At 47.3% G+C, this 27,914-nt stretch overlaps 2 protein-coding genes across 6 annotated transcripts in view; one reads left to right on the top strand and one right to left on the bottom strand.

Moving 5' to 3' along the window:
- Positions 1 to 8,247: 8,247 nt before the first annotated feature.
- Positions 8,248 to 19,719, bottom strand: WFDC3 (WAP four-disulfide core domain 3). Of its 3 annotated transcripts, none has more exons than XM_036827593.1 (5): positions 19,674 to 19,719; positions 17,716 to 17,804; positions 9,832 to 9,963; positions 9,087 to 9,272; positions 8,248 to 8,471 (listed from the first exon to the last, which is right to left on the bottom strand). In XM_036827593.1, the coding sequence occupies exons 2-5, from the start codon at positions 17,792 to 17,794 to the stop codon at positions 8,455 to 8,457; spliced, it is 414 nt and encodes a 137-aa protein (XP_036683488.1). In that variant the 5' UTR covers positions 17,795 to 17,804; positions 19,674 to 19,719; the 3' UTR covers positions 8,248 to 8,454. The 3 variants fall into 3 exon arrangements, with proteins under 3 accessions (XP_036683488.1, XP_036683487.1, XP_036683489.1); XM_036827592.1 differs by lacking the exon at positions 19,674 to 19,719 and adding an exon at positions 19,188 to 19,610; XM_036827594.1 differs by lacking the exon at positions 19,674 to 19,719 and adding an exon at positions 19,188 to 19,610 and having other exon boundaries at positions 9,087 to 9,239.
- Positions 19,720 to 19,801: 82 nt separating this feature from the next.
- DNTTIP1 (deoxynucleotidyltransferase terminal interacting protein 1) overlaps positions 19,802 to 27,914 on the top strand; it is a 29,404-nt gene continuing 21,291 nt past the window's right edge. For all 3 annotated transcript variants that reach the window (XM_036827218.1, XM_036827217.1, XM_036827219.1), the window contains exons 1-4: positions 19,802 to 19,957; positions 20,528 to 20,598; positions 21,251 to 21,347; positions 27,092 to 27,190. In XM_036827218.1, the coding sequence (XP_036683113.1) occupies positions 19,853 to 19,957; positions 20,528 to 20,598; positions 21,251 to 21,347; positions 27,092 to 27,190 (372 nt within the window). In that variant the 5' untranslated portion in view covers positions 19,802 to 19,852. The remainder of the gene's footprint in view (positions 19,958 to 20,527; positions 20,599 to 21,250; positions 21,348 to 27,091; positions 27,191 to 27,914) is intronic.

Genomic DNA, 27,914 nt, shown 5'->3' with positions numbered 1-27,914 from the left:
TCATTTTATGTGGCCTTGGATGAGAGAATGCTCGAAAGAAAACCCTGTATTTAAAGGGGAAAAAAAAGGGAATTCCCTGGCAGTCCAGTGGTTAGGACTCAGTGCTTTCACTGCTCAGGACCCGGGTTCGATCCCTGGTCAGGGAACTAAGATCCCGCAAGCCGCGAGGTATGGCCAAAAATAATAATAATAAATAAATAAAGGAAAATAATTTTAACTGGGAGAACTCTAAAAATGGAAAGACATAAGCGCCATATCAAATGGATCAACGCAGAACAGAAGAACCTTAACATTGAAACCAAGAACACTCTATATCAAGAAAAATCAATAGCAATCTTATCTGCAAGCCCAAGAAGTGTTGCAAAAAGATAGAGGCTTTGTCACCTAAAACACTTATTGGCTTCATTGAAATAAAATTGAAAATAAAAGCCTTTGAAACCATTTGGCAAAGATCATGGGAAACAGCAAAATCCTTGTTAAATATTAAAAAATTAATAAATAGTTAAGGAAACAGAATACTTTAACAATTAAAAATCACGGCTCTCTATGACATACTGTTGAATGACAAACGCCTATATTACAGAACCACAGGCACTTCCCCTGATTGCTACCCATATCAACACTTGTGACGGTTATCTATGGGCCAGGAGATCTTCCTCTTTGAACTTTTCTGTATTGTTTGGATATCTCAGCAATGATTATGCAGTTTTTTCAAAAGATAATAAACTGGAAAAGGAAGAGATGAAGGAAGGGGGAGAGGGAGGAGAAAAGGAATAACAAAAAAGACTCATGACTCCAAGCATATAAACAGCTCTGAACAAATGGGAAAGCTGAAGAAAAACAAGAGAATGGTAAAGGCTAGATGAACATTTCAGATTACTGAATTAGGACGGGACTTCCCCGGCAGTCCAGTGGTTAAGACTCCATGCTTCCACTGCAGGGGGGCAGGGGTTTGATCCCTGGTCAGGGAACTAAAATCTGGCTTGCCGCACTGCACGGCCAAAAAAAGAGAAAAGTTTATTGAATTGGGCTCACAGATCCTTGTAGCTGAGAGGGGCTTTTGATGCTGAACACTTGGCCTCTGCGCACTGATGCCAAATGGAATCTCGGAAACAGAGTTTTGGGTGAAGTAGAAAAGAATAGCTTTATTGTTTTGCCTGGCAAAGGCGGGGAGGGGAATTTGGTGAGGAGTGGGCCGCTAATAAAGATCAGGGTGTGTGCAGGGCCTGTTTCGTCTGGCCTCAGGCGGTCTCCTGATGAGCTTTTATGGTTCTCGATGTTATCAAACTATGACTTTCTCTCTGGAATGAAGGATGCCTCATCAAGTAGTTTATCTTCCATCTGTTGGGGGTTTTAGTTCTGCAGAAGAGCTCAAAGATATTGTTATGTGCATCCCTTGAGGCAGAACTGGGAACCTGCCCCAAGGCTGCACTACAGTTTCTCCGCTGCTCCTTCCTTGTCTCTGCATCCCCTCCCTTCCCTGATTAGCAACTGTTTGAATCTGCCCTTTGGGACTCAGGGAAGGTCATGGAGGCTGAAGCCTATTACCAAGAATTGGGGGGACACAGAAAGGCTTCCGTGCCCAGAAGCCCCACAGGGTCCTGCTCGGTTTCATTTTCACAAACTTCTAATTCAGAGATCCCCAAACCAGATCATCTACTAGAATCCCCTGAGGAGCACTTTTAAAATAACTACTAATAAATAAACAAGCAGCTTCTTTGGCCTGCCCTAGTTTTGACCTACTGAATCAAAATATCTGGGATGGGGGACCTCCCTGGTGGCGCACTGGGTAAGAATCCGCCTGCCAATGTTGACTCTTCCCAGAAATCTTGTGAGGTGGGCAAAGTGATAATGTTATTATCCTCATTCATTTTGCATAGAGATAATAAGCAACAAAGAGTCTAAATTCAAACCCAGCCCTGGCTCCAAAACCCAGGCTCTTGGGTAGGATGAATTGGGAGATGGGGATTGACATATATACACTACTGATACTATGTATAAAATAGATAACTAATGAGAACCTACTGCCTAGCACAGGGAACTCTACTCAATGCTCTGTGGTGACCTACATGGGAAGGAAATCCAAAAAAGAGGGGATATATGTATACGTATAGCTGATTCACTTTGCTGTACAGTAGAAACTAATACAACATTGTAAAGCAACTCTACTCCAATTAAAAAAAAAAAAAAAAAAAAACAAGCTCTTGGCTTCCTGGTAGCCAGAATGAAACATCATCTCTCGATAGCAACATAAGAGATGTCCAGTAAATTATTTCCCATTCTCGTAACAGTTTATCATGAGAGGGAAACTTCTGATCTTGAGCTCCGCAAGGAATTTGCTCTGTGACTTTGGTACAAGAAACATTGATACAACATAATGGATAATGTCCCCAAGATAAATGTTACCAAAAGTGCAGAAGCATTCCACATCATATGAAAAGGAAGGCCATAATGTTAGGTCTTACTTTATTACATGTAATTCAGTAGGGATCTGGAGCATAGACCCAGCTATGTAACTTTTTCTCAAAGTGGATTGAAAAAGCTGGGACGAACTCAGAATAACGTTTCTCCTGCCTGGAAATGGTCTATGACGACCTCTGCTGCCCTCTGGTGGCTCTGAGCATAAAAGCACCAACAAGGAATTCCTTCCACTCAAAACTCCCAGCCCCCAAAGCGCAGCTAAGCCTGCGGTCCCAGAGGAGGAGCATTTGAGCCCCACTACCACTCCAAATAGGTCTTGATCCCTCACTGAGCACCCTACGCCTCATCTTCAGTGTCTGGATGAGACACCCTCACAAACTCCATTTCATTTTTTAACAGGAAGAGCTAAATCGGACTCCATGTTCGATCTGTTTCTTTGACTTTAACCTTTGCTTTGCGTTTTGTTACTATAATCAGACATAATGGCCTGCTTCAGGGAACCCTGCCCACCTGTGGATGGCTGCAAGAAAGAAGAAATTAACACATCCCCTCACCAAGGCTGGCCATTCCAAGGGATACTTGCAAAATTTATGGCCTTTTTACTTTACTTCCTCATCTCCTCCCCCTCTCTGGGCTATAAAAGAAACTGGCATCCAAACCCTGATAAAATGATTTATCGGAGACACTATTCTGCCATCTCCTTGGTCGGCCGGCTTTGCATTCCTTCCCTCAACACCTCGTCTCCAATTTATTGGCCTGTCGTGCAGCTAGCAGAGCGAGCTTGGACTCGGTAACAATTTCCCTGTCCTGAGTGCGCTGGTGTCCTGGTCCAGACTGGAGCTGGGGTCCAGGTTGTCGTTGGAAGAAAATAATTAAAGAGCTGTTACCTGATGGTCTGACAGTATATAAGGACATGATGACAGAGTATAAATGAGGACGTATGAAAGGGAGAACATGATGCAGGGTTATCCTTGCCTGTCGCTCTTTTTCTTACTTCTCAGACTGTCGCAGTGGATCCCAAACCACTAGCCTACCACTACTTTATAGTTAGAGAAAGTAGAATATTAAAATTAGAAGAGGGACTTCCCTGGTGGTCCAATGGGTAAGACTGCATGCTCCCAAAGCAGGGGGCCCGGGTTCGATTCCCTGGTCGGGGAACTAGATCCCGCATGCATGCCGCAACTAAGAGTCCACATGCTGCAGCTAAGAAGCCCACATGCCACAACGAAGATACCGCATGCCGCAACTAAGACCCTGTGCAGTCAAAATAAATAAGTAAATATAAAAAAAAATAATTTAGAAGAATTTTGAGGTCAAACAGACCAAGGTTCAAACTAGCCCTCTGACTTAACTCTGGGACTTCGGGCAAGTTATTTAAACTTTCTGACTCTGCAGAAAGAGAAAGACAAATACCATATTATATCACTTATATGTGGAATCTAAAATACGACACAAATGAACATATCTACAAAACAGAAATAGACTCACAGACATAGAGAACAGGCTTGTGGTTGCCAAGGGGGAGGAGGGTGAGGGAGGGATGGATTGGGAGTTTGGGGTTAGCAGATGTAAGCGATTATATAGAGAATGGATAAACAACAAGGTCCTACTGTATAGCACAGGGAACTATATTCAATATCCTGTGATAAACCATAATGGAAAAGAATATGAAAAAGAATGTGTGTATATGTATACCTGAATCACTTTGCTGTACAGTAGAAATTAACACAACATTGTAAATCAACTATACTTCAATAAAATAAAAATTTTTTAAATAAATAAACTTCTGACTCAGTTTCTTCATCTGAAAAACATGGGACTTCTCAAGGCCACTATGAGGATTAAATGAGATTGTGCATGGAAAGTTCTTAGCTTGGCGCCTGGGACATAGTGCTCAAAAAGTGTTCGCTGTGAACTCCTATGGGGGGGTTTCTTCATTCTTTACTTATGCTTGTGAATCTAAATGAGGCTGCCCTTCTCTGCACTGACCTCTTTGACAAGAGGGCCCCTTGCCTGGGGCATGGGTTGAGCCTCCTGCCCCTCTCATCCCACGTGCACCACTCCCCAATTACATTGTGCCCCACCAGACAGCAGTGAGATCCAGAAGGATGACAGGGAGAGGATGCAGGGGTTCATGGTGCTGTCAGGGCTCAGCGCACGTGTGGAGCTAGGGACTCCTACCACCAGATGGTCAGGAAAGGGATGGAGAAGGGAAGACTTGCAAGACTCACTGGCTCTGGTCAAAGAACAGGTCTTGGTCAACCCATACTTGAGGACTGGCAAGTGTCAGAACCTCAGAAAATCCTGCCCAGGGTGAGGATTTATTAGAGGAGGTCATCGAGAGGACATGACTGCTGGTTGACCCGTGCATGGGACCCGGGCAATCGGAGGCTCCTCACCCCCTCCCCCGTGCTTGGAATGTACCTTCTGCCCACTGTTCCCACAGTGGGAGGTGTTCCAAGGATGCAGCCTTAAGAGAGGGATGCTGTTGAGACCATCCACACGTGTACGGTGTACGCGGCTGAACCAGGCTAAGGCCTCCCGGTAAACTTTTAAGCTTCTGGAGGCGGATGCAGAGATTGGCTGGTCTTGAGCCCGCCCCCAAACAAACAAGCAAGTTCCCTTGCTGGTTAAAACTGCCACCTACCAATCCGAGTGCTCTGCCTCTTTCTTCTCTCTCTGCCCTCTGTGTGCCCTCCAGAGTAAGGGGCTGGTTTCAAATTTCACCCAGGAAGTTCACAAGGTGAACCAGCAGGAAGCTGAGAATTAGGGAGGGGGAGGTGTGTGGCTTTTCTACCAGGTCAGAAGCTAATTTCAGGGTGTAAGGTTAGGGAGTAGGACCAGGGTCCACAGAGGCCTTACGACTCGCAGGAAGGAAAGGTTCTGATGGCTTCTTTGGTTTAAGGTACAACAGTAGGAAAAGCTGCCTAGAAAGGTCTTGGAGGCGCGCAGGGGGGAGGGGTGGGGTGTTGTAGGGTGCCATACGTGGAATTTGGCCTCCTCTCAGCCCTTGACCTCCAGCTCCCAGTTCAAATTCAGCCCTTCAGCCCTTTCCTCCTCTCTCTCTCTCTCTCTCTCTCTCCCTCCCTCCCCTTTCTATCTTCCTCTCTCTCTCAGGAACCTGCTACCTATAGGCAGGTCAGCAGCTCCCATGCAGACAGGATGGGCTGCCCCAGATGAGAAGGAAAGATCTGGAAGGGACCCCTCTCCCAGTGCTCAGCCTGAGCTGCACCTGGAGCTCACACCTCCCTCTCCAGTCCTGCTCCCCACCCGGCAGAAAATCATCCTACAGTATTTTAAGATCCCCAGATTATCTTTCATTGAAAACTCTTCCATATTGATTTTTCCAACTAGATGCATGTATAATATTATTTTGATTGTTTTAATAAACAATAATTAACAAATAAATATTGTTTATCCAATAAATAATGATAAGCAAAACAATGGAAGAGGGATTGGCTAAAATGTTCATCAGCCCATCACAGACCCCGGTCCTTCCCAGCTCCCTGCAATGTTAGCCTGGAGCCATGGGTGTCCCTAGGATGACCACCCCGAGGCTCACGCCAGCCACTCTTTTTCAGATCAGGCAATGCTGTCATATGTCTCCTCTACTCCAAGAGATGAATGTTCTAAACCAGCAGAAACCAGAATACCACATGCCAGTATGAAGACAGAGGAGGAAAAGGGGGCACAAAAACTCAGCAGTGGTGAGAAGTTTTTTTAAAATTTATACTTCACCTTTTTCCATTAAAGTTGGGAATTACAAAAGCATTTCTGCAATATTCAACATGAACAGTGATACCTTTTTTTTTTCTTGTTACAAAAGCCCTGCCTACTTAGAAATTTCTGTCCAAATTTTAAATGCGTATGTCCTTTGACCCAGTATGGTACACACAGTTCATTACCTACCCATTCCAAAAGCATTCCCTCCTTCCTTCTTGCTAACAGAACCTCGAGGTTTGTTTTTTTTTTAATTCTCAGCGCTTTTTTTTTAAGTTGTGTATTTTATTTTTTTTGGCTGCATTGGGTCTTCGTTGCTGCACGTGGGCTTTCTCTAGTTGTGGTGAGCGGGGGCTACTCTTCGTTGCAGTGCACAGGCCTCTCATTGCAGTGGCTTCTCTTGTTGCGGAGCACAGGCGCTAGGCGCTCGGGCTTCAGTAGCTGCAGCACACAGGCTCAGTAGTTGCAGCATGCGGGCCCTAGAGCACGCGGGCTTCAGTAATTGGGGCACATGGGCCCAGTAGTTGTGGCTCGCGGGCTTAGTTACTCCGCGGCATGTGGGATCTTCCCGGACCAGGGCTCGAACCCGCGTCCCCTGCATTGACAGGTGGATTCTTAACCACTGCGCCACCAGGGAAGTCCCATCAATTTTTTTTTTTTGGAAGTATAGTTGATTTACAAGGTTGTGTTAATTTCTGCTGTACAGCAAAGTGATTCATTTATATATATATATACATTCTTTTTTCATATTCTTTTCCATTATGATGTATCACAGGATATTGAATATAGTTCCCTGTGCTATACAGTAGGACCTTGTTGTTTATCCATTCTAGAACCTCGATTTTTATAGCCACGTGGTCACCTGCCTCAGCCTCAGGGATGAAGCAGGATTAATTTAAGATCTTAGGTCACTTTCCCATTAGCGTTTGCAGACATTTGCTTTCCAGGCCTTCCTTGCAGCTCCAGCCAATGAGGTGACAAGAGAAGCCTGGGAAGGCCGTGGCTTCTGGGGAAGCCACTCTCCATCAAGAAAAGGAGAGCATGGTTTGCTGTACAGGTCTTTTCACCACTGCCCTCTACACACAGCTTTCTGTTGTGACATCTAGAGCTGCAGCAACCATCCCATACCCATGAGGTGACCGGCACAAGAACAAAAGCCAGCACACTGAGGATGGTGGAGACGGAAGAAGTGACTCTGGCCATCAGTGTTTCGGTCCAGCTGCTGAACCAGCCTCACTGCCTCTCTCCAGACTCTGACGTGAGAAAATTAAATGTCTTTATTGACTAAGCCACTATTAGTTGGGTTTTCTATTAATTTCAGCCCAACAAACTCCTAATGAGATAGACTTGGGAATTACATTCATTCTTTCATTCATTCAACAAATATTTACTGAGAGCTTGTTTTTTGCCAGGTTCTATTTAAGAAACTAGGATTCTACTGCTAAGAATTTACCCAGATTTATCTGCAAAAGTAGACCATGATTTTTATATGTGCAAAAATGTTAATGTCCAACAAGAGGTAACTGGTTAGTTATTTTCATGGAGCTCTATTAAGAGAATGTATGTGATGGCATAAAGGATCTCCAAGATATAGAATAAAAGATCTCCAAGATATAGAACATATTTTTTGTCTACATAAAAAATATATATTTTTTAAATTATCTTGGTCCCAAGAACCTAAAGACATCCCTCCCTACAGCAAAGCTACCTGGAGGGGACAAAACATCTGTCTTGGAGCCAAGGGCTGGTCCCCAAGGAAGGTGAGCCAAGGTGGGACCATCCAAGCGACTCAAAAAACTAGCCACTCACCCCAGTTCCATTCCCCAACTCATATTCTCCAACAAAAGAAAGGTCAGCAAGTCCAAAAAGAGGCCTGACTGTCCCACTCCTGGACAAGTCTATGGCAAGTCACCCCGGGTTTGGCTTCCATCCTTCTCCCCCCGGCCACGCCCAACCAGCATCCATTTCCAGTGTTCTCAGAAAGAAGGGATCCCCTATCCTTCCTAAATAAGTCAGTCCCATAATCCCACAGCCACGTTCAGACGCCCTTGCTCTCTTTCCTCATCTTAGCCCTAAAGAGCACAGACAAGAGGGTCAGCATCGGCCTTTATTGGGGAAAAGAAGCACCACACACCCACTGCCCAAGCCCGGGGCTGGGTTTCCTACGCTCAGGGCAGCAGCAAGAACAGAAACAGAGCAGAGAGGGCAATGAAAGTCCCTGGGGGTGTCACAAGCCCCAGGACATCACCCTCTCCTGGCTACCAGGACAAGCCCCCCGGAGTCACCAAAGAAACTCAGGACACCTCAGGACAGCTAGGGCACCGGGATCTCTGCAAGTAGAAGAAACATCAGGTCACAACTGTGCCCTCCTGGCTCCAGTTCCCCAACGTGTTTTTTTTTCCCTTCCACCCTGGAGAAGTTTGGCAAAGATTGCTCTCAAAGGCCTTAAATGGCTCCCTGCTTCCCAGACAATCCAGTCTAAACTGGTATTGAAGACTCTTATCATTCATTGACCAACCTTATATTTCCTGTTCAAAAAACAGCCTGTCTGTTCCCTTACCCACTCTCTCACCACCCCCATCCCAGCTCCCCAAACACGTCACATACATTACCCCCTCTGTGCCTTTGCTGACCATCACCAGACCACCCACGCAGCATGTTCTCTGTGCTCTCCTCCCTTGGTCACATCCTGCCTAGGCCTTAGGGCCCAGATCAAATCCTACTTCTAGGAGAAGGACCTTCCCAAGGAGCCACACTTACTCTCATCACCTATACACGCATACTGCCTATACAAGGGTTCTGATCTGTGACATAGAATCTCTCCAACTAGACTCTCCAGGGCAAAAACTGTCTTGCCCTTCTGGAGTCCCCACCCAGCACCTAAACCAGTGCTCTGTACATAGCAGTTAAGGCTGTTGTTATTGATAACAATGGGCTGTACTCACCTAATTCATAATTAGACCTGATGGTCCGGTTGGGGTTCAGGGCCAGCTGGGGTGGCAGGACTGGTGGGACACAGAAACGGCCACAGCCTGACTTGCAGCACTTTTCCCCAGCTTGGCAGTTCTCATCCGCCATGCAGCTGACAATGCACAGGCCTGCCAAAATTTTTGGACAATCACCACCCCGCCCTGTGGGATAAACAGGCATAGGTATAGAGACAGGAGGGTTGGCTCCAATGACTCCAAGTTCCCATCTGGGACTTAGAGGTTCCAGATGAATCCATCCCTGATTCTAACTAGATCTTAACCAAAGATCTGGCTGGGAAACCTTGAAGTTCAAGGATCCGAGCCCCTGCAGGGCCCCAAGAGAGCATCTGGACTAATGATTTCTAAATGGCATCCCACAGGGAGTTCCCTAGAGGTACCTTGGGACTTGATACCTCTGTGGGTTTGGGGCTGGGGCTGGGTGGGATGCAGAAGGAGCAAGGCTCCCAGAGCACCACCCTCTCCCCCTATGCTTGGGCTTCCTACTAACACCCACTGCCTTCCTCTAGTTCTTTCAATGCCAACATGGGCCCCTTGGTCCTTGGAGGAGGGTTGCTTTGGGTTGAGGGGCTTGGAGGAGTGGAAAGATGAGAACCCTGACTCCTCCCACGAAGAGAAAGAGAAGAAGGCCACAGATGGCTCCCTCCCAAGCCAGCCCTGGGACCCCAGGAGCACTCAAGTCTTCCCCAAAGAGCCGACATACCTCCCTTAATGTCTCCATGGCAGGCACGGCCACAGCCGGTGCTGCAGCACTTATGCCCCTGAGGACAGGATGCGTCCCCATCACACAGCTCTTCACACGGAAGGGGGTCGGCAGGACACTCACCGCCAAACTCTGCCATAAAATCAGAGCATTGGGGCCCAGAGGTGTTCAAGCCCCGTGTTTCCAGTCATTTTTATTGGGACTCTGAGTACAAAATACATTTTCCATTGAGTCCCATGTGTATTTTATACCTATTTATGTGTAAAATGTACATATTTATGTGCATACATGTATATGCAATGCTGACACTTTATATTCTATTTCTTTTTTATTTTTAATGCCGACTGCAAAATACTAAATAGATATCCAGACTCACAGACCGAAAAGCACTGTTGAGGTCTAACACATTGTGGCAAACGCACTAGCTGCCACCTCCATATTCATCCTCCCTCCTTGCTTACTGTGGTCGACATCAACACTGCTGGCCGCTGGAATACATGCTCTTGGGTAGCCCCCTCCCATACTGTCTCTGGGCTTGACTGGGTGACTTGCTTTGACCAACAGGACACCAGCCAAGTATGATGCAAGCAGAGGCTTGAGCAACACTTGCATACTGGGGCTTGAACACTCCCTCTTGGAAACCAGCCACCATGCTGTAAAGCAGCTTGGGCTAGGCTGCAGGATAATGAGACGCCTCCGGAGGGAGAACCTGGAGGAGGAGAGGCCATCCTGGACATTCCAGCCACAGTGGAACTTGCCAGGGAGCTCCCAGCTGCATGAAGGACCTCAGCTGAGCCACTGTGTATAAGAACTGCCCGGCTAAGCCCAGCCAAGCCAAGCCAACCCACAAACTCACACAACTGTGAGAAAGAATGCACTGTGTTAATGTTGATGACTTCAGGATTGGGGCTTTGGGGGGAAAAAAAAAAAAAAGAATGCACTGTGTTAAGTCGCTAAGTTTGGGGATGGTTTGTTAGGTGGCAATAAATAACTGAAGCACTTGTGAATAGACTCCCAGGCTTGTTCGGAGAGGCAGTGAGGCCAGTCAGCTAAAATGATTCGCTTCCCCCATATTCCCTTGTAACTAGGGGTGACCACAAACTAAGATATAAGCTGGGAAAACTTTTGCATTGTTGGTTCAGGGAATACAACTGTCAAACTGCCCCCTCGTTTCTTGCTTCTTCCAGTCCAAAGACAGACAAGGAATCAGAGCAGCCTTCTTGCAACCAGGAGGCAACCAGTATGAAGACAAAGTCAAGAACTGCAAAGGAGAGAGAGAGAAATTGCTTCATCGTGAAGCCACCACACCAGCCCTGGCGCTGACTTCAGGACTTCTTGTTATGTGAGAAAGAAAAATCCCTGTTGGTTTCATTTTCTGCTTCACGTAGCCAAACACATTCTTGATGTGCCCTTTCACAGCCCCTAAGAAGATAATGGAACTCAGAGAAGAGAAGGGGTTGGCCCAGAACTGCAGAGTGAGTCAGCGGCAAAGCAGGACAAAACTCAGCTTCTTGGTTTGCAGTGAAGCACTCTTTCTACTACACCATCCTTAAGACATGTGGGCAACAGGCCAGGTCCACGGGGGCAGGCACACCCAAGAAGTCACATCCAAACCAAACCCACTCACCATGACTCATTCCTCTCAGTGTTTATTTCAAGTTTTTTAAATGGAGGGGAAAATGACAGGCAATTCAAGCTTTGTAGAAAACCAAGACAGGACTGGCCCAGTGCCTCTGAGAAAGAACGTGTACATACGATTAGACACAGCTGGCTCCGGGAAGTCTGACATGATGGAAGAAGCAAGTATTGGACTCCAAGAGAATACATGCAGCTAAACAATCAAGATATAGTAACCTGGCATCCTAGGATTTTTCGGAATAGCCCCTATTTCAAATATTTTTTGCCATTGCCCGCTTGTGTCACGACTATGTGTCTTGATATTTTTTATTCAGAAAATATGGTCACTGTAACCACCAGATGTATCTCTCCACACCTCCCCACCTGTCTGACAAACACTAAAATCCATTTAACAAGGAACAAAGCCTTTTACCCCACGGTTGAGAAGGCTGGGCATAAAAAAAAAATCTCCCTGGTAGGGAGAAACACAGCAAAATAAACTTCTCACCAAGTCATACCGTGTGCCCTAGAGTGGAGGCCTAGAATACCACACTTCCCAGATGTCACCATTTTTCCGGGCCTGACTCTGAAGTAACCAATGCCAGGAGCACCCTGCTACCTCGGCCCTCATCCTCAGGACCAGGCGTAGAGACCAAAGCCCTACCCTCTGCCAGGCCAGGCTTCCTTGAGGTCCCTGGGGTTTTGTCAAATAGTAGAAGCAATGAAGGGACCCTTGGAAGACAGGCTGAAGCCCTGAGGGTCACAGCACATCCCCTCGGACCAGTGCCCAGCAGAGCCACCCAGTCTAATACCCTATCTGATGCTTGAATCCCTGCCAAACAATCCCCTCCTCTCAGCTTGAACAGCTGGAATTAAGGGGGCTTCAATACCTCCAAGCCAGACCATGCCATCCTTATACTCCAGCTAGACAGCCTTAGGTATAAGGAAGTCCTTCTTTATACTCAACTGAAATCTGTCTCTATTCATTGGTCCTTTTCCTATTCCCAGAGACCTGGCAAAAACATGGCTCATGCCATCTCTTTAGCCATCCTCTGCCTTTCACTGTCTTAGCTTTGCCAGGCTAGGTAAGCTCAGTTCCTCGTAACACATGGTTTCCGGTCACCTCACAGGTATGTTAGCAGGAATCAGGATGAGAAATAGGAATGATAGCCAGAACGGGGATGGTCATCCCTAGCCTCCAGATATGCCCCTATCCCAAGATCCCAAGCTATCACCAGAAAAGTAGAATAAAAAGCTGAAGCCTAGGAAATACTCACATTTAGTCTTTACCGTTGCCCCAGCTCCAACCTTCCACTAGGGAAGAACAGCAGCTGCTGGCAGAAAAGTGAAATTTCAAAACTTCTTAAGCCAAGAAGGGCCCTCTGAGCCTTCAGAGCTACTCCTCTTCTCTTGTAAACAGACAGACACCCAGAAGGGGGAAGGATTGGCCTGAGGTCAATGATCACAGAATTAGGTCCCAAACCCCCAGCTCTGACACTAGGTCCAGTGCCCTTTAATCCACATCATGGTGATCCCCTGCACTCCGCAACGATCACCCAAAACCGAATCAACAAGCACTGGGACTCAGCTCAGTTCTGCCAAAAGACCCAGTGGTAGACAGTTTTAGGGGTTAGGAAAACTTATAAATAAACTAGTGTGCCTGGAACCCTCAAGACCACTCCTAGTTTTGGTGATTCACTAGGACTCACAGGACTCGGCATACAGTTGTACCCATGGCCATGATTTACGACAGCACAAAAATACAAAGCAAAATCATCAAAGGGAAGAGGTGCACGAGGTGAAGTCCAGAGGAAGCCAGGCGCAAGCTTCCAAGAGTCCTCTCCCAGGGGAGTCACACAGGATGACTTCATTCCTCCAGTATGGAATTGTGACAATACATGTGAAGTGGTATCTACCAGGGAAGCTCGCTGGAGACTTAGGGTTCTTCCTGGGGGCTGGTCACATGGGCGCTCTCTGCCTAGCTCAGACCACTCTTATTAGTTACGGTGGCAGGAACCGTCTCAAAATCCAAATTCCCAGAAGCCCACCAAGGCCAATCTTGTGAGCAGGCCTTTCTGAGAATATCAGTCTTGGGCCTGCTGTGTCAACTCTTAGCTAGCTGTACAACCAGCAGTGAGGTTTCAGAAAAGGGGACCCAAACACACAGGGAGCCCATGCCATCAATGCATACGAAGGACACAATGTACATGTTGTGGGACTTCCCTGGTGGCGCAGTGGTTATGACTCTGTGCTCCAGGGCTTCCCTGGTAGCTCAGTGCTTAAGAATCTGCCTGCCAATGAAGGGGACGCGAGTTTGAGCCCTGGTCCAGGAAGATCCCACATGCCACAGAGCAACTAAGCTCATGCACCACAACTACTGAGCCTGCACTCTAGAGCCTGCAAGCCACAACTACTGAGCCCACGTGCCACAACTACTGAAGCCCGCGCACCTAGAGCCTGTGCTCCGCAACAAGAGAAGCCACTGCAATGAGAAGCCCGCGCACCGCAAGGAAGAGTAGCCCCTGCTCGCCGCAACTAGAGAAAGCCCGCACACAGCAACGAAGACCCAATGCAGCCAAAAATAAATAAATAAATAATAAATAAATTTATTTAAAAAGACTCCACGCTCCCAGTGCAGGGGACCCTGTTTCGATCACTGGTCTGGGAACTAGATCCCACATGCATGCCGCAACTAAGAGTTTGCATGCCACAACTAAGGATATGGCAAGCCACAACTAAGGAGCCCGCCTGCCACAACTAAGACCCAACACAAATAAATAAATAAATAAATAAATAAATAAATAAATAAATGTTTTTTAAAAATAATAATAATGCACATGTCGTAATAAGCAAAACAGAGGGTCATGGGGGATCAGGAGGGTTCAACTTTCATGCAGTGGGGGGGGGGGCGCCATGAGGGAGCCAGAGGGGACAACTCTTAGGCCATAATCTGAATCTTCACTCCAAAATCTCCTCCTTCTCCCAAAGTTGTCCCCTTCTCAGTAAAGACCACCACCATCACCCAACAGCTCCAGCCAGGCACTCACCACCCTTTTTGACACTTCCTTTTCCTCAACACCCACATCTGCTAACTTCTTTCCCTGGGCCTGTCAGCTTCACCCTCAAAAGTACTTCAAGTCTGCCACTCTTCCAGGTCTGCACTGTCACCACCCTGGTCTGAGCCATGATCACCCCCCATCCAGCCTGGCATATTGGCCTCTTAACTGGCCTGCCATCTTCTACATTCGCCCCATCCATTCTTCAGACACCAGCAGAGTAGCCTTTTTAAAATGAAAACTGGATCAGGCGTCTCCTGCTTTTATAGCCCCCTTTAAAGGCCTCCCACTGCACTTACAATAAAGCCTTAGACAGAGGCCCCGGAGACTCCCCCAAAGCCTGGACTCTGCCTCAACTGGAACCACCTTCCTTCTCCATCTCTTTTCTCCAGCCACACTGACCTTTCAACTCCTTAAAATAGTAAGCCCTGCCCTACTCTACTGCTTTTGCCCCTGCAGTTCCCTCTTCATAGCACTCCACCCAATGGCCAGCTCCTTCTCATTCTCCAACTTAAAACGATACCTCCTCTTTCCCTCTCTTTTCTTTCCCTTCATTGCACTCATCACGACTGGTGGTTATTATTGCTCGTTTATGATTATGTACTGTGTCTCACATCAGAGGGTGAGCTCCATGAGAGCAAGGGCCGTGGCTACCATGCTCACCCCAGGATGCCCAAATGCCAGGTAGGGTAGACACTCAATATGTATTGAATCCATTTATAAGTGAGCAAGTGAATAGATAGGCCAGACCTCAGATAGCTGGGAGGGAACCTGAACAGTGAGGTGCTGGGCATAACTATATGAGCTGTCAGGCATTATTTGGCAGGTTTTGTACAAGTTTCTTATGTACATTTCTTCTCAACTGCATGCTGTAGACTGAATATTTGTATTCTCCGAAAATTCATATGTTGAAACCTAATCTCCAAAGTGAGGGTATTTGGAAGTGGGGTCTTTGGGAGGTGATTAAGTCAGGAGACTGGAGCCCTCATACTAGTGGCCCTTACTGCCCTTCTGCCACGTGAGGTCACAGCAAAAAGACGGCAGTCGACAAACCAGGAAGCAGGCCCTTCCAGACACTGAACCTGCTAGACCTTGATCTTGGACTTCCCCGCCTCCAGAATTGTAAGAAATAAATTTCTGTTGTTTATAAGCCACCCAGTCTATGGTATTCTGTTATAGCAGCCCAAATGGACACTGCATTATCACTCTATGAGATAAATACCCTTATCTCCATTTTAAGAATGATAAAAATGAGGTTCAAAGAGATGAAAGGACTTGTCCAAGGCCACAGAGCCAGCAGGCAGAGGAGCCCGGTTCAGGCTCAGACCCAAACTGCCTCAGGGGAGCAGGTCCCAGGGTCTGCCCTGTGCCCTCAGGCACCCTGACATTCCTCCACGTTACCAAACAGACAGGACAGGCTATGGTAAGCTTCTGGCAAATCAGAGCTTAATGAAAGCAGAGATTATTCACAGCCCAGGAAGAGAGTTCCCTGTTCAGTGGGCTGTAGCAACGAGTCCCGCTGGGTGAGTGGGCCAGCCCTCCTCCAGGACTGGAACTGTAGAGAAGTAGTTAGGTAATATCCCAGCAGAAATATTACTTCCCACCAGACGGGGAACCCCACTCGGCCAGTGGGCTCTGGGAGAGGTGCAGAGAGATCACGACTCTAACCTGCCAAGCTCCAAGGAAAGAGGAAGCCCCATCTGGGCTGGCCAGGGCCCAGGGCAGCTCACCAAGCTGCCTTGCCTGGCTGCCAGCCTCACCCTCAGCCCCCGCAATTCAGCCATCACCTTCAAATACTGCGAAGATTGTACCAGGCCTGACAAGTTGACAATGAATGACCCGCATAAGACAGACTCCCAGGCTCTGGTTCCAGAGCTGGCCCTCCAGAGTCCTGGCAAAGAGTACAACACTCTATTCTCCCTTACGGGCAGGCTGCCCAAGGGAGCTGCTGAAGCCAGGCGCAGACAACGCCACTGGGTACAGGGAAGGGGCCTGCTACCTGGGGAGGTTTGGCTGGAAGGAGGCCAGCCTTCACAGGAACCCTGAGTTCCAAGTAAAAGATGCAGATAATCAATGGCCTGTTCTCTCCTGACAGAAGGCAAAGAACTGAGGACATGAGTGATTAAAGGAGAAGAGACCCCCCACAAGGGGAAAAAAGAGGTGAGCTAAATTTCAAGAGCCAACCTAGGAGACAGGAAGCTCTCTGGGTGTATCTAGCCCAGAGGCAAGATCGGAAAGGAGACTTGGATTTCGCCTCTCAAGCCAGCATACCCTTAGGGATGCCTCCTCGACAGAGCCGAGCACAGCCTGCGCTGCAGCGCTTCCGCCTGGCCAGACAGGAGTCATCCCCCTGGTATGGCTCTTGGCATGGGTTCTTATTGCGAGGGCATTTTCCTCCTTTCACTGCAAAAGTTATCACTTGAGATTGGGGTAACTGGCGAGGCCTCAAGAAACAGGGAATGGAAGGCAAATGTACTTCGGGGACTCTTAGTCTCTCCAAAATTCCTGTCAAAAATATTTCTGGGGCTTCCCTGGTGGCACAGTGGTTAAGAATCTGCCTGCCAATGCAGGGGACACGGGTTCGAGCCCTGGTCCAGGAGGATCCCACATGCCGCGGAGCAACTAAGCCCATGTGTCACAACTACTGAGCCCGCGAGCCTAGAGCCCGTGCTCCGCAACAAGAGAAGACACTGCAATGAGAAGCCCGCGCACCACAACGAAGAGTAGACCCTGCTCGCCGCAACTAGAGAGAGCCCACGCGCAGCAACGAAGATCCAACGCAGCCAAAAATAAATAAATTAAATAAATTATTTAAATAAATAAATTTAAAACAAAATATTTCTGCAACCACTTTCCCCTTCTCCCACACAGCCGCTAACATGCACCCAGCACCACACATGGACCAGCCACTCTGCAGAGAGAGAGACAGAAAGCTTGGGGCGATCCTATTCTCACCCTAGGGTGAGAGCCCTCGGGAAAAGCTAGAACCTCTAGTAAGCCAGACTGGAAGTGCTATCTCCTTGTCCAGAGAGGGCAGAGAAAGCCAGGAAGACCTATCCTGGCTGTCCCAAGAATCTATGCGTCTAGTTCTGTTCTACAGAGAAGACCATCTCCCCAAATGAGGACCCTCACTCTGGGAGGAGGCAGGGGATGACTTCTCCTCTAGTCGTTTTCTATTGCTGTTAGCCAGGGATCCCAAATGATAGCTCACCATGCTCTCCTGCAGTCACCCAGGATGCCACGGACCCAAGAGCAAGAAGTGCCTTCAGGAGGAAGAGGCAGCTCGACATGATGATGATGCTGAGGGCAGAGATGAGAACTCAGTTCAGGCCAGACGTGTACACCTTGCCTTGTATCAATACATCAACCGAGGGAAGGGCAAGACTAAGGGATTGGTCTAAGGCCAACCACAAAGTTTTCCCTTTCACTATAATCCCCAAGGATGTCTTCTCCTGACAAGAAGAAAAGTGACTGGTTGCTGGTGTGTGGGAAAATTCCTGGCACTACCAAAAGACACACGTGATGGGAATGATCAAACTCTGCAATATACACAACATCCCTGGACAATGATGAGGAATCTAATGGGCAACTGAGAAAATGGAGGGATGGCCATTGGATAAAGGATCAAAGAGAGCCCTAGAGGGTTTTGGAAGGACACAGCTACAGCTGTAATGAGAGAGGAAAGGACTAGAGACACAACTAAAGAAAAGAACCAAAGCTAATAAAATGCACTGTGGCTCCTGTCCATCCTAGCAACCTAGAAAACAGAGAATGGAACAGACTGCTTAGAAACTATCCAAAAACTACAGAAAAGCAGTGTTTAGATTTGTTCAGAACTAATATAAATGCACCAAAAACCTACATCTTGGTCCCTCTAGCCCATACAGGGCATTCTTGGACTATATGAAGGTTAGTCGACAAAACCCGAAAGAACAGTTGCTATGACTCAAGTAGTAACCTAGGTCATATATACTCCCTTTCTTTATCTCTTCTTCCTATATTTCTTTTTATTTTTCTTTATCTATTCCTTTGGTCAACCATGATACCTAACAATGTCCACTGGCATTGCTTAGCCTATTAAGGTTAAAGGGTAAAAACCTCCTTAATAGGGACAAAGAATTTGGTACCAGAAAGTTGCCTTATTGTTTTAAGGCTGATATTGGAGCGTGGAGATAATTAACATTTATTGATGACCTAACATGTGTTTTATACACATTATTTATTTTATGCCTCACAATAATCTTGCAGAAGTAAGAAAACTAGTTCAGAGGGAAAATTAGCCAAGGTCATTAAGCTAGTAAGTGGTGGCTGCTGGAATTTAATAATAGTAATGACAGATAACATTGTTTGAAGGTTTACTACTGCCAAGGTTCTAAGTACTTTACATGAATTAACTCAATTAATCCTCATTGCAACCCTATGTGTTAGGTACTATTATCCCCATTCTACAGATGGGGAAACTGAGGCACAGAAAGAAATGTGGGTCACAGCTAATAAGTAGTAGAACAAAGGTAAGCAGTCCAATCCCATAGTCAATGTTACTACCATATCATAATGGACTTGAACTCAGATCTTTCTAACTGCAAAACTCATGCACTTTCTACTACCCCATATTATGACCTGATAAAAGTAACTTTATCTACCACCCATAAGTAGATCCAATTCTATTCAGGGACGTCTTACCTCTAATGCAGAGCTAAGGGGGCTCTGGGGAACTCCACAGCTGTTAAATCCCTGCATCCCCAGCCCATCCCAGTATCACGCATCTGGGGAGAGAAGCCCAGAATCTTCATTCAGATGCCTTCAGATGCCTTCAGACGCCAAGAGGCAATCCCTGGGGTCAAGGCCTGGAGAGACCGCTGGGTGAGTGGGATGGCATGGGCCAGACCCCCTCTTGTTGGGTTTCGGGGTCCTCACATTAGGCCCATCCAATTCCGGGGGCTGAGTGCCAGGCATATTAAAATCTAGTTTTCCGGAGACAACTGCAGACGCCTCGGTACCAAACGCTCCCCTCCGCTCCCCAACACCGGCCCGAGAAAACCTGCTCCCCTCCTCCTGCCCCACACTTCTCCACGGGCCTTGGCCCGGCCAGAGAAAGATCCTTGACTGAACACCCACAGTTTACACCCGAGGCGCGGCCGCTCGCGAGAGGGAGCCTGGCCAACCTACACACAGGGCCTCTAAGCTTCTGGGACCCGGCGAGACGCGGCGGCTCGGTTCCCCTGGTAACCCTGCCGCTCGCTGCGTCGCGCTTCCGGAGCCTGCGGGCGGCGCGCTCCAATGACGTCACAGGGAGACTTTCCGGCCGGTGGCAGACTCGGGCTGAACTTGTGAGGGCCGGGGGCGCCATGGGGGCCACTGGCGACGCCGAGCAGCCGCGGGGACCCGGCGGGGCAGAGCGGGGCGGCCCCGAGCTGGGAGATGCGGGCGCAGCGGGGCAGCTGGTTCTCACGGTGAGGGCGCCCCCGGGGAAGCCCCGGCCAGGCCTGGGCTCGGGCCCTACAGGGCCTCGGGGTCCCGGGACCCTGGCCCGCGGGCGGGAGAACGAGGCGGCTGGTGTTGCCAGGGGTTGGCGTTGTCGCAGTGCGACGACCTGGCTTCATATTCTGGTGCCGCCCTCCTAGCTAGGTGACGTGGGCCGGCCCTGTCAAGCCCCTGAGCTCCAGTTTTCTCTTCTCGAAAATGGAGATACTAGTCCCTGCCTCGTAAAGTTGTGAGAAAGGATATAAATGCGGGTAAAGCGCCCAGCGCATCATCTGGCACAGAATAGGCCCTCAGTAGACACTGATTCCCTTCCTCCACCCGTTCCTGAAAAAGTGGGGTTGGGACTTGGAGACAGGAAGCTTTTCCTTGGTTCCTCTTCCCTGGCAGGGCCTTCCACTGCCCTCCCCGCTACCCCAAGCGGGGAGAGACGGTGAAAGCACCTGAGAAGCAGGGATGTCTAGGTATAACTTAATACCCACCCTCCACCTCCACCCCAGCGTCACGGACCTCGGTGACATCTGCTCCCTTGGTCTCCACAGAACCCTTGGAACATAATGATAAAGCACCGGCAGGTACAGCGGAGGGGCCGCCGGTCACAGATGACAACAAGGTAAGGCTGGCCTCGGGTGGGACTTCCCCTCCCAGACACTGACTTGGGAGGCAACTTTTGGATCCCCACTGCACAGAGCTGAGAAACAGATCATCAGCCAATAGAAAGAGGAGATTCAGGTTCCATAACTGTGTGACCTTGAGCAAGTCATTTCCCTTCTGAACTCAGAAGAGGGGGCATGTTGATTCAACAATGCCCAAGGTCCCTAACATTCACAGGCTCTGTGTTTGAAGGCTCCAAAGAGGCAGGATAGCATGGAAGTTAAGAAAAATGTGGGGCCAACAGTATCCATCTCAGGGAAGGGAGAGAGCACAAGATGGGTCTTTGGGGTGCTGGTTATATATGTTTCTTGACCTGAGTCGTGATTAAAATGATGTTCACTAAAACTGTTTGTTAAAGTGTATAGATTTTTTCTGTGTTAAGTATTATACTTCTAAGACACTTTAAAAATAATGCCATTCCATAGAGTTATGAGTATGAAATAAAGTCCTGCATCTATGTGGTTTGCAGAGCACCTGGGCACATAGCTAGTTTTCTGTAAAAGCCACATGTTATTGTCATTAAAGGGTCCTATCTCAATAATTGGCTGGGCAGAGTAGGAAAGGATATGTTTGGGACATGCCTCCTGACTGTGTCTCCTTCCTGAATGCAGTTTCACAGATCCTGCCATCTCCATGGATCTCCTCCGAGCTGTCCTGCAGCCTAGCATCAATGAGGAGATCCAGACTGTCTTCAACAAGTACATGAAGGTGAGAAGGACACAAAGATAAAAAATTAACAGGAATAAAGACTCATGGGCAGTCCTTTCCTGCATCACAGTCTCTCTTTCTAGTACACACAGATAATCGAAAGTTTTCCAATTCTGAAACCGCCAAGAATGTTTTTCCTCTTTGGGGGTAATTTGAATTCCTCTTCCTGTTACCAAACCAAACTCGGGTCTTACTGCTTGCCCACGTGCAGTGAAGCCAATCTGCTGTCACTGGGTTGTGGTGAAGGAAAGTGCAGCATTTATTGCAGGGCACCAAGCAAGGAGTCCAGGACAGCTAGTGCTCAAAACACCCCAAGTCCCCGATGGGTTTCAGTAAAGCATTTTTAAAGGCAGAGTGAGGGAGGGGCATCCCAGGGTATGTGATCAGCTCGTGCACATTTCTCTGATTGTTGATGGTGAGGTAACAGGGTGGTGTCACAGGGGTTAACATTATTAATCCTTAGGCTCTGGGGGCTATGTGCTCATATTCATCAGGTAGTTCATTTCTTCCCTTTGGTGGTGGATTTAGCATCTATAAGACAATTCAGGAAATGTGCATCAGATATTGTTATCTAGGTACTTCAGGGAGGAGCTAAAGCAGAGGATGTGAGGGAGGGGTCTGCCCCTGGGAAGGCCCCATAGGGTCCTGCTCCATTACATTTGGCCAAACTATTGTGAGGATGAAGTGACTTAAGTGTAATGTGCTCAGCACTGTGCTTGGAATGCAGGTGTTTTTATTACTTGTTTAATAATATCACCATTATTACTATTTAAAATTCTTTTCAAGATCTATTAATAAACTTCTACATGGCTCTACCTGGATGTCCCATGGGTGCTTCAATCCCAGCATATTCAGGACTGAACTCTTTTGTTTTTCTTCCTAAACCTCCTCCTCTTATGTTTATTCATTCATTCAAAAAGTATTTACTGAGCACCTACCATAATGCAAGCACTATGCTAGGCACTTAGGGATGTAGCAGTGAACAAAATGGACAGTGTCCTTACCCTCTTTAAATAAATGTGTACTTTGTCAGGGAATGCCAGAGAGAACGGGAAGAGAGTGACCTGTAGGGAACAGGGATGCTCTTTCATAGCTTGTGGCTAGGAAAACCCTCTGATAAGAGGACATTTGAGCAGAGACCCAAATAAAGTGAGGAAAGAACAAGTCGTGCAGATACCTGGAGGGAAAGCAGCCCAGGCAGAGGGAACAAGGGCAAAGGACCTGAGGCAGAAGCATGCTTGGCACATTCAAAGCAGCAGAGCGGCTGGAGCCAGCAGAGCCAGAAGGAGAGGAGAAGGAGAGGTGACCAGACAGGTAACACACTCAGCTCAGGCAGAACTTTAAAGCCGTGGTGAGGACTGTGAATGAAATTTATTGCTTGCCACATCAGGAAACAAAGGATGCTGCAGCCATCAAGCCATCACATTACAGCCGCCCCCCGATGTTGAGCCCTGAGGGAACTCAGGAGGGAAACAGGATGCCTGCCATCTAGCGGTCAACTGCTGCAGCCACCCTTGACCGTGCACCCTGAGGAGACTCAGGATGAGAAAGCACAAGATACTGGTCCCAGATAGCTGAGGTGCATATCAAAGGAATAATATCAGTGAGCCCGGACTCTTGCATCTTCCCATGCATAGAAAAGTGCTAAATTCCTTAATTTGAGATGTCTCGTTTTCTTTATTTAAGAGTAATCTTTTGATCTTCCGACTACCTGGTCTTTGTTGCAAAAACTCCTGTATCTCCTGGCTCCCCCCACTTGCCTCTTCGGAGCAGTCCCTCAGAGCTCTCTGAGATGCTGTGTCCTGGGCTTACGTTCTCAGTTTTGTCTGCTGAATAAAACATAACTCTCAGGTTGTGCATTTTTTTTCCAGTCAACAGGACTTTGGGTTTTATTACAAGTAAAATAGAGGCTTTTGGGGAGTTTTGAGCAGAGTTCATGATCTGAACACTTTTAAAAAGTCGCTCTGACAGTTGTAAAGAGAATAGACTTCAGGAGGACCAGTTAGGAGGCTTGAGACGCTAGTGGCTTGGGTGTTAGCAGTAAAGGTGTTGGGAAAGAATCAGGTTCTGTATGTGTTTTCAAGGTAACAACAGGATTTGCTAATGATTCAGATGTGCTGGGTAAAAGAAAAAGAAGTAAACAACTCCCGAGTTATCTGCCAGGGGCAACTGTAAAGATAGGATTGCCATTGACTTGATATGAGGAAGATGGGGACAAGCAGGGGAAATCAGGAGGTCAGTTTTGGATAAGTTTGAACGGGACCATCATTCACTTAGAAACCAGAGTCCAGTGGCTCTGCCCTCTGCTCCATCTTCCATATCCAGTAGTGGGGTCCTGTGCCTTCCACCCCACAATCTGACCAGCATACCCTTATTCCTTGCCTCTGCCTTGGTTCAGGCCTTCATAATTTCTCATTCAGGCTCCCACTGTAATCCCTAACCGCCTCTGTTCTTTCCCTCTTTCAATCCACCCTCCATACAGCTGCCAGTGATCTCTCAAATGTAAACCCATTGGTGTCACTCCCCTCTTTAAAATCCCTCCACGACCTTCCATTTTTTTCTGGGTGAAATCCAAATTCCTTAACGTGGCACATATGGTCCCCTGTGATCAGCCACACTCCCCTATATACCTGGTTATTCCTGCCCCTGACTTCTGCACATCCCAGAATGCACCAAGTATTCTCATACCTCTGCACCTTTACATGTGCAAAAATAAAGGGGTTAAGCCCCTAGGAAAAGGCTAGACCAGCATTCAATCCAGGATTGTCTACCTCCAAAGCACTTTCCTTGTTGCTTGTCCCAGTAGCGGATGCCATGATTCAGGAACTTTCTCTCCTGAACAAATGCTGGATAAACACAATTTGTGGCTTCACATAGTCTGCAAAGATAAGTCCTTGCCACACTTGTTTTTATTTTTTTATTTTATTTTTTTAACTTTATTTTTGGCTGCGTTGGGTCTTCATTGCTGCGTGCAGGCTTTCTCCAGTTGCGGCGAGCGGGGGCCACTCCTCTGTGCGGTGTGCAGGCTTCTCACTGCGGTGGCCTCTTCTGTTGCGGTGCGTGGGCTCCAGTAGTTGTGGCACATGGGCCCAGCAGTTGTGGCACACAGGCCTAGCCACTCCGTGGCATGTGGGATCTTCCCAGACCAGGGATCGAACCCGTGTCCCCTGCACTGGCAGGCAGACTCCCAACCACTGCGCCACCAGGGAAGCCCCACACTTGTTTTTAGACAAGGTACAAATGACTTGATTACATCACAGCTTCAGATAAGTCCAGGCTCTTGATCGACCTCATCTGATCACTTTGTTTAATGATGTTCCAAATCTCAGCTACCCATTTTCTTAAAAATGTTTAGAAAAATAACTTCTAGAAATGGCTGATTTTATCCAAGACATTGTGAATTTTATTGATTTATTCCTGTTATTACTAAATGCATGCCCCTTTAAAAAGAGTATTCTAATAATATAGCCCAGGAAATGGATTTATGGGTGGATAAATGGGATGGGTAAATGGATACATGATAGCAAATATAGCAAAATTGTGGACTAAGTGGTACGTATTAGTATTCATTGATTAAATAAAAGTAAAAACCAAAGTCACTAAAACTCACCTCCCAGAATACCAAACTGTTAACAATGACACAGTCTCCTATATTTATTTGTGTGTGTGCGTGTGTGTGCGCGTGCACTCACTCATGTTTAAAAAATACGTAGGATTTACGCCAGGGAATTTCCTGGCGGTCCAGTGGTTAGGACTCGGCACTTTCACTGTTGTGGCCCCGGTTCAGTCCCTGGTTGGGGAGCTAAGATCCCACAAGCCACACAGCGAGGCCAAAAAAAAAAAAAAAACATACGTAGGATCATTTTACACACACTGTTCTGCAATTTAGTTTTTTCATTTAACAATATATTTTCGTCATGTTTCTAGGTCAGTACATAATAGCTCACCCTGATTCTTCTGTAATAGCTGCACAGTAATCTATTGTATGGATGTACCACAATTTAATGAGCTAGTCCCTAGAACATTCGGATTACTTATAGTTTTTCTCTCTTACAAACAATGCTACATTGAGCACTTTGAATGTATATCTTTGTTAACCTGTGAGAGTATTTCTGGGGGATAAATTTCTAAAGATGGAATTGGTGGGTAAAAGGGGAAACATTTTTCCCTCAAGAAAATTTCTCTCCAGAAAATTTGGTTGTTCTTGTTGTGTTGTTTTTGTTTGTTTTCGTTTTTGTTTTTTTGGCCACATGCCACACAGCAGGATCTTAGTTCCCCAACCAGGGATCAAACCCGTGCCCCCTGCAGTGGAGGCACGAGTCTTAACCACTGGACCGCCAGGGAAGTCCCTCTTTCCAGAAAGTTTGTGCCGTTTTGCATTTCTACCAATAGTGTTTGAGAATTCCTTGTTCATGACTGAATTTCATTCTCATGTCTGGAGGTAGCTTACACTCACCCCTACATATTTGTTGCCCTGCCCACCTCACAGGCTGGTTCTAAAGTATCCAGATCATTTTAACTAGCTTTCACATAGTCAGTAGTCGGTATTGAACCACCAGTATTAATCTCGTTTTTTGTTTTGAAGTCAAACTCATCTGATCATTTCATTTAGTTTTGCCTGTAGAATTTTCCTCCTAAACTCTTGAGGTCTCTAATCCAATGCTTTCACACTCTTCTCCTTGGTTTGATGTTAACAACAAAGGCATATATATAAAATTCTCAACATAAAGTGATAGTACTTCCCCATAGTTGTCTCCCACAGGAGGAGCATGCGTTATAGGTTCCAGAATTTTTCTATTCACCAGAGAGAACCAACACTTTCTTCTAGAGACATGGACTATTGTTACAAATGTGCTCCGGGTGTCTTGGTTTGGGGCCTCGTGTCACCTTATCCCTTGGTGTTTTCAGGCTCAAGCTGTCCCTCGTACCCAATGGAGGAACCTTCTGCCTTTCCTTTCCCCAGCCAGCTGGGACTGCTGACATCCTGGGGCCCTGGCCAAGTCTCACCCCTCCCAGTCTACAGATGTTTCTTTCAGACTGGGCAAAGTCAGAATTCAATTAGGCTTTTCCACTCTCTGGGTCTTTTCTGGCCTCCCTGACCTGTTCATCTCAGGCACTGGTGTGGTTTTTTTTCTTCTGTGGAAGTAAGACATGTACATTATAGAAACTGAGAAGACAGATAAGCAAAAAAAAAAAAAAAAAAATCATATCACAGCTTTTACTCTAATATATTCTTACAGTTATACAGTTTGCTTTTTTGCTGTTTTACATAAATAGGCTCACACTATCCCAGACTATTTTATAACTTGCTTCCTTCACTTGACAAAATATCATGAATACCTTTTCGTGTCAAAAATATATTCTCCTAGGGAATTCCCTGGCGGTCCAGTGGTTAGAACTCTGCACTTTCACTGCCGAGGGCATAGGTTCAATATCTGATCGGGGAACTAAGATCCCGCAAGCCGTGTGGCACAGCCAAAAAAAAAAAAAAATTAGCTTTATTGCTTTGCCAGAGGAGTTTTACAGCACCTCCAAGATGGTTCTCCTCCTTAAGAGCGTATAGAGTGGGGAAGCAGAGCCTGGGATATGAATCTAAGTCTGTCTGATCGCAAAGCCATGTTCATAATCCCCTTTCCTTTCTTTCTGAGGGTAGGAGGAAAGCTTCTGTTTTATATTCTGTTCCCTTCAAATTGATGCAGATTAGCAGGACTTCTGACCTTGTCTTCTATTGTACTTCTCCCTAGTTCTTCCAGAAGGCCGCACTGAACGTACGCGACAACGTCGGGGAAGAAGTGGATGCAGAGCAGCTGATCCAGGAGGCCTGTCGGAGCTGCCTGGAGCAGGTGAGATCAAAGAGGAAAGAGAGGGCTTCCATGGTGGCGCAGTGGTTGAGAATCTGCCTGCCAATGCAGGGGACACGGGTTCGAGCCCTGGCCTGGGAAGATCCCACATGCCGCGGAGCAACTGGGCCCGTGCGCCACAATTACTGAGCCTGCGCGTCTGGAGCCTGTGCTCCGCAACAAGAGAGGCCACGATAGTGAGAGGCCCGCGCACCGCGATGAAGAGTGGCCCCTGCTCGCCACAACTAGAGAAAGCCCTCGCCCAGAAACGAAGACCCAACACAGCCATAAATAAATAAAATAAACAAATACTTAAAGAGGAAAGAGATGTAGACACAAGGTTCAGCCCTCAGGGCTCAGCAAAGAAATGTGGTCCCACCATCAGTGGTATTTGGAGGGATACCCGGCAAGCTACTTACATCTAGAAAGGGCTTAGAGCTTTGCTGACAGAAGGGAAGGGAGGTAGCTACTAGATGCCAGCTACCGTGGTAGATGCTTTCACCTGCGTTAGTTCATTTACATCTCAGAAGAAACCTGTACAGAAGGCATGTTTCCATCCCTAGTTTACAGATGAAGAAACTGTGGCTTGGAACAAGCGAGAGATAGAATAGCTAAGGTCTGGCTCTCCTCTGCAAGTGCTCGGTGATTTGATCCTTCAGGTAATCGCAGCCCCTTTTGATATCATGAGAACTGTCACCCTTTCTGCCTCCCTGCCTCTCAAGGAGGT

Source organism: Balaenoptera musculus, chromosome 15 (genome assembly GCF_009873245.2).
Source record: "Balaenoptera musculus isolate JJ_BM4_2016_0621 chromosome 15, mBalMus1.pri.v3, whole genome shotgun sequence".
Taxonomy (NCBI): domain Eukaryota; kingdom Metazoa; phylum Chordata; class Mammalia; order Artiodactyla; family Balaenopteridae; genus Balaenoptera; species Balaenoptera musculus.
Note: the sequence above shows the minus strand (reverse complement) of the source record. Positions and strands in the feature narration are given on the sequence as shown.

Excerpts from the sequence above, each read along its gene's own strand:
- WFDC3 (XM_036827593.1), bottom strand. The coding sequence starts at position 17,794 with ATGTCGAGCTGCCTCTTCCTCCTGAAGGCACTTCTTGCTCTTGGGTCC. Across the intron at positions 9,964-17,715 it reads GGTGACTGCAGGAGAGCATG|AGTTTGGCGGTGAGTGTCCT; the intron begins GTGAGCTATCAT and ends ATTTTATGGCAG. Across the intron at positions 9,273-9,831 it reads CCATGGAGACATTAAGGGAG|GGCGGGGTGGTGATTGTCCA; the intron begins GTATGTCGGCTC and ends TTTATCCCACAG.